This window comes from Athene noctua, chromosome 1 (genome assembly GCF_965140245.1).
Source record: "Athene noctua chromosome 1, bAthNoc1.hap1.1, whole genome shotgun sequence".
Lineage (NCBI taxonomy): Eukaryota > Metazoa > Chordata > Aves > Strigiformes > Strigidae > Athene > Athene noctua.
Window position 1 is genome coordinate 180,375,819 of NC_134037.1, and position 6,000 is coordinate 180,381,818.

General features: G+C 38.4%; 1 protein-coding gene across 2 annotated transcripts in view; it reads left to right on the top strand.

Annotated features, from left to right (window-relative positions):
* The window catches only part of CTPS2 (CTP synthase 2), a 76,732-nt gene extending 71,440 nt beyond the window's left edge, over positions 1-5,292 (top strand). For both annotated transcript variants that reach the window (XM_074906741.1, XM_074906750.1), the window contains exons 18-19: positions 1,927-2,037; positions 3,729-5,292. In XM_074906741.1, the coding sequence (XP_074762842.1) occupies positions 1,927-1,996 (70 nt within the window). In that variant the 3' untranslated portion in view covers positions 1,997-2,037; positions 3,729-5,292. The remainder of the gene's footprint in view (positions 1-1,926; positions 2,038-3,728) is intronic.
* The last annotated feature ends 708 nt before the right edge of the window (positions 5,293-6,000 follow it).

Genomic DNA, 6,000 nt, shown 5'->3' on the forward strand with positions numbered 1-6,000 from the left:
CACATTTTTATTTAAGCATCTGTCTGCCATACTGTTGTATATGGAGCTCTGGGATATGTTTTTGGGCTGTGACTGCCACTGGGCAGTAGAGCTGAGTAAAAAAAAAAAAAAAAAAAAGTAAAGACTTTGAACTTAAACTAGGGCTATCATAAGATTACACAGCTCTCTGCAATCACAGTTTTACCCACTGTTATGTGCACAATTTTTGCTGTGATGTGAAAATGCAAAACTGTTTTAATAACACTGAATTTTTATTCCATGTTTCCATGGGTACTTTCAGAAAGAAGTAAGTACAATGTTGGTGATGTTGTTTTTGTCTGTGTGCATCTGGCATGCTTGATCATACTGTTAACAACACTTTCCTCACTTGAACTGTGTAATTGTTTGCCAGCTGGTGAAATGATCAAATTGAGCATTTCTTGCTAGACTGATACGACACACTCTTTAGAAGAACTGCATCCACAACGTGTGTCGTGAAGAAAGGGCTGCTGTAGGCAAAGTCTTAATGTTTGAACAGTCAGAACATCTATGCTGTCTTGTACAGTATGTGGTACGGTGATTTGCTCTAACTGTGGGAGGTTTTCCTAACAGTCAGAGGTAGAAATTAAATGAGAGGACTGTTGGTGCCATTCCTCCTATTCCACTCTATTAAGATGGCTGTGTTTTTACCTAATCTTTGATTTTATTTTTTTCCCTGAAGATGAGAGGGTGATATTCAGGCTACAAAGCAGTGCTCAGCCTGTATAGCTGAGCTCAGTTTGTTCACTGTTCCACATTACAGTCTAAATCAAAGATCTCCAGCTGCGGGGTTACATAGTTCCCCTTGAAACATTGCACAGCAGGCAGTCACTGTGGATCAACTGATAAGGCTGTGTCTAGATGGGTCATGGGCTGGTTATGCGCTTGATGTGTCAGTAGGAGATCACGCCTGGAGGTGGGGAGCATGACGTGACTGAGGTCCTGTTGGAAGATGAAAGGTGTATGTGATAAAGAGTGAGATGTGACAAGACAGGTGTGCAGTGCCTGGAGTAGAGTTGTTACCCAAGGCTTATTTATTGCTGCTTAAATGTGCTTGTCAGTTCCCTGGACTCCCTTTGCTGCCTTCTGATCTTGGGAAATTCAAGTATCTGGAAAACAGACTGTAGAGGTGAAGTGTGGTAGGAGGAGGTTGAGGCTGGAGGCTCTTCTGAATGAAGATGTGCACTTAAGAGTTAAGATAAACCTGGAGACCCAATAGACATCACAGCTGACTGAAAATGTGATTTGTGGGCACTTCTTTCTCTCAGTCATTGAGATGATTGCTGTTCTTCACCGTTTCCTTGTTCTGGCCACTTATAAGAGAATCACTTGCACAACAGCTTTTTCTGTGAAAACTGTTCTACTTTTCTCAGGAAATAGCAGAAGGAGAGAACTGTCAGGGTATTGCTTGGTGCAATGAAAATGATTTACATTCTAACTGGAAGAGTAGGAATTATAATTTAAGTATAAATTGAATAATTCTGAGTAAATAAAGTTGTCTTAACTATTTCTTTGGTCAAAACAATCATTTGCTTTATGATAAACGAGAAATTCCTTTGTCTTGCTCTGAACACCCGTTAGTGTCCATGTTGTTAATCATGATCACAGGCACACAGCACAGCAAACTGTAGAATGAATGAATGAATGTACAGGAGCCAAACAAAAAGAAATTGAACATACTGTTTATGGGGTAGAATAGTTTTTCTCATCAGGTCTTAAACTCCAAACTCAAGCCCATTCCTGTAGAGGAAGCTGTTCTAAAATACCAAAATTGAGCATGAGGTCAAAATAGTTTTCTGGAAGTGGATTGTATTTGAGGAAAGTGTTGGTCATAGGCATCATCTGGGTTGGAGGGTTTGAAATAAAATAACTTGGTTTAGATTCTTCTGACTGTATGGCTTTTAACAGTGACAGCTACAGTGACCTCAGTGATGACAGCTCTCCAGAAAAAGAGTTTCCTAATTCAGAAACGAGCTGAAATGATTGTAAGAGATCACAGAAATGGATGATGCTACTGAGGTAAACTGAATCGTTTTGATACTGCTTTGTGACATTTATTTCTTCTAGACTTAAAGCAGGAGACAAAGTTATCTTGATTCTCCCTTTTGTTTCAAATCCCATCTGAGAGCTTATGTTTTCTTCCTTGCCTGCAGCATTTAATCGTTTTCCTTTTCTGCTGCTTAACTCTGCAATTGTGATATTAAAGCTACTAAGAGTTTTGAGTACAGCTTAGATGTAGGATGCTGTGTACAAAATCAAGTTGTGTTAGTGTTTGAAGACACAATGAAAATACATTTTAAAATTATGTTTTCTTTGTTACTTCAGTTTGCACGTTTGGATCACTTCAAGTATGTTATGTTGACATGGCTTTTTATTTTGCATTAATATTAACCTGTAATTACATTTGATGCATTGATGCAACAAAGACATCCCAAGGTAAATACTTGGATTTCAACTGAAGAGTGATAGAGATACAAACAAGTTCTATAAAATTGTAGTTTTGCCATAGGATTTACCAAAGTGATGCTGGATTGGTGGTTTTTTCACCTGTGAACATGGTAGCCATAGATTTTCTTTCAGTTTGGAGGTTATATTTCCTGTGAGACACCTGATCTCTGCAGGTTCTGGGTTTGAATCTTAATCTTACTTTATTTTCCTTAAAAAATTCATCAGAGTTGTGGCTAGTATGGTACTCTGATAGGTGTGTGCATTTGTGCTTTTCAGTATTCCTGAGCACTTCCTTAAGCAGGACAGAACTTTGCCCTCTGATTTTATTCCTCTCATATGGTGTAGCCACTAAGCAGCTGTGCCAAACAGATGATTAGGGCTGCATATGAATGATGCATTTCTGCTTGATGGCCTCCTTATTGAAATACTGGCATGAGATGCTAGAAATTGAAGTTTAGTCCTTAGCTGCAGCATCGGTTTCTTCTGTGATTCTTAGTTTATTTCTTTTTCCCCCCTCTCATGGGCCACATGTTAAAGATAATGATACATCCCCAAATCATGAGAGTGGACAACAGAATGTCAGATGATTTCATGACCTGGTACATGCAGATACAGTAGTGATGCATGTCCTAGAATGACCAAAAAATAAGTAGACAAAATGTTCCTTTTCACTCTTGCTTAGATCCTTCTCACCTCCAAACATCACTATGGCTCTGTTTCTTGAGACTAACACATAGTACAGGACAGCCCCTTTAAGGTTGACCTTGCTTTCCTCAATGGAATTTATGAATGGTAATTCTGTTTACCATTGCAGATGTGACTTTTTCAGTGCTTTGATGAATGTACTTTTGTGATGCTTCTAATGAGTTATCAGTAGTCAAGCTGATTTTGTTTGAACATGTCACTAGCTGATACCAATTGTATTCAACTGAATTACTCTAGAAAGGATTAAATAACTAATTCCAGATATAAAAGAAGGATAGAAGCATTGGCTCATTTATTTTTATCTCTGGTTAATTCTACCCTTTAATCAGAGCTGGATACATATGTAGACTGTATTTAGCCTTGTGGGTTTGCTTTTATTCTGTTTGACCTAGATGAAATGTATCTACTTGTAGTATTTACCATAGGACTGCTTTGAAGTCAGTCAACAGATTTGAGAGAAACTGACATAAGCATGAAATAAACTGAGTTACAGAAGAAACGCTTTAAATAATTTTTTTTTCCATTAATTTTTCATTCTCCCTCTTTTTATGTTGCAGAAAGTTGGGAACAGAACAATATTGAATAGAAGAAAGTAGAAGAGTAAGCTGCTTACAGTCCTCACAATGTCTCCTCCTATATTGTTTTCAATAATTCTCTTTAGAGATGACAGTTTTACTGTCCCATAGCAAAAATTGTTCTGTATAAATGCTGTTTCTCTTTAAAAATGGCAAAATGGTAGTGCACCTTAGCTGTTAATCATTATTGACCTTGTCCTATATTTCAGAATGATCTTGGATGAATATGCATTAATTTGCTAGTTCACAACTGTTCTTGATTTGAAGGAAGATTTGATTGGTTTTGGTTTGCCTTAGAACAGGAAGATAAAGTGTGTTAGTTCTTGTGAATGAGAGGGGAATGCACTAAAAAAACTAAGGGAAAGTTGTCTTATCCATAAGCAGTAGAGAACTGTTTCAGGTTTGTTTCCCTATTAAGCTTGTTGTATAGATATATTTTTATACTTTTCTGCTGTTCAGTATGTACAAATGAGAAATTGTTGCTGTATTTTAGCTCTTTGTGATTAGAATAATTGATGTTGGATACATGTCTTTTCACTTTGCTTTTATAAGTGATTTCACTTTACAGAAGTTCATTTGCTTTATCTCTCCTGAAAGTCTGATAATACTGAACATAATTCTGACCTACAAAATTACAGAAGTTATATTAAAAGGTGGTTTTGTATTTGTATTTTGTAAGAGAGAGAAAATACACTCATATGTTAAAAAGACATTTGAACACTTGTATGAAAATCGTGGGAGAACCAGTCATAAACCTGGAGCTCCAGCTGTGCAACACTCAGTTAATTTCAATAAATGAGTGTAAAGGTAAGTTAAGGTTCACCCTTATTTTTCCTTATCCAGTGACCTCTCCATGGTCATGGCACTCATTCCCCAATAGAATAATGTATTTTACTTTAGAAATCACAAGTTACTCCACTGCATGACAGTTGCAGACAGCGCTGCAATGCCAGGACTGCAGACTGAATCACTGAGGCAGAAAAGGAAGGTGGGAGGTGCTGTACCATGTTTAAGGCTGGATCCCATTAGCAATGTGACATCATCAGACTGATTACAGAAGCTGGACATCAGCTGTGTAACTGACGGCCTCAGAATGCCTGGGACACCTTTCCTATAAAGAAAACTTCTGAATTTTAGCTTTGTGTTTCATTTTTGGTTCTGGGCAAAGAGACTTCTTAATTCATCAAAAGGCACATGTCTGTACAAAAATAAAAAGCACCGTGTCCCTTATTACAGCTTTGTAAAGCAGTAAGTTGGAGAGCTTTGCATTGCTTTAACATATCTTAGGTTTCACAGCCAATTTCCCTCTTCACTAAAAGAAGCTTTAATGGTATTGAAATATAAAATGTATTCCTATGGCAGTGTTTTTCTGACATGGTTTGCAAATGCGTGCCTTAGAAATAGCAGGTATTGACAGAGTAGGTGTCACTGTATGTCTTCCCCAATGGGAGACACTTGCCACTGGTTTGTGAAAGGTGAAGTATTTCCTAAAATTGTAACGTGCAAATGTATTTTCAAACATATTAAATTATGTAATTCAGAAGTGTTTAGATAACTGTGTTAGAGTCATGGTGCCAATTGTGAACTGTGTTGTCAAGGAGGGAATTTTTCATTTAGTCATGTCCCAGTTGTATTGTCTGTGAGAAGCTGTAATTTATCCAAAAAAAATGAGGGGACAAAAAGAGATACAACCTGGAGTGAAGCTGTAGACAGCACCTTAATCTCCCAGCACCCTTACCAGTCCTCTTTCTGCTAACTTTGCTGCACAGAGCAGTATTCAGGAGACAAGCATATCACCGCCACAAGGGATCCATCTCCTAGTGGAGCTGATGGAAGCAGCAGCATGCCATTTCCAAAATGAAAGAAGGCAAATGAGCCATTTCTGGCCAAATCCTGGCCTGCCTTAGGAGTGTTGCCAGCAGGTCAAGGGATGTGTTCCTACCCCTCTATTCAGTTCTGGTGAGGCCACACCTGGAGTGCTGGGTCCAACTTTGGGCTCCCCAGTACAAGAAAGAAATGATCATACTGGAGGGAATCCGGTGAAGGGCCACTACGGTGATTAAAGGACTGCAGCATATCTCTTGTGAGGAAAGGCTGAGAGTGTACTGGTTTTGTCTGGGACAGTTAATTTTTTTCATAGGAGCTCATATGGAGCTATGTTTTGGATTGTGCTGAAGACAGCAGGGATGTTTTCATTACTGCTGAGCAGTGCTTACAGAGAGTCAAGGCCATTTCTGCTTCTCATGCTGCCCTG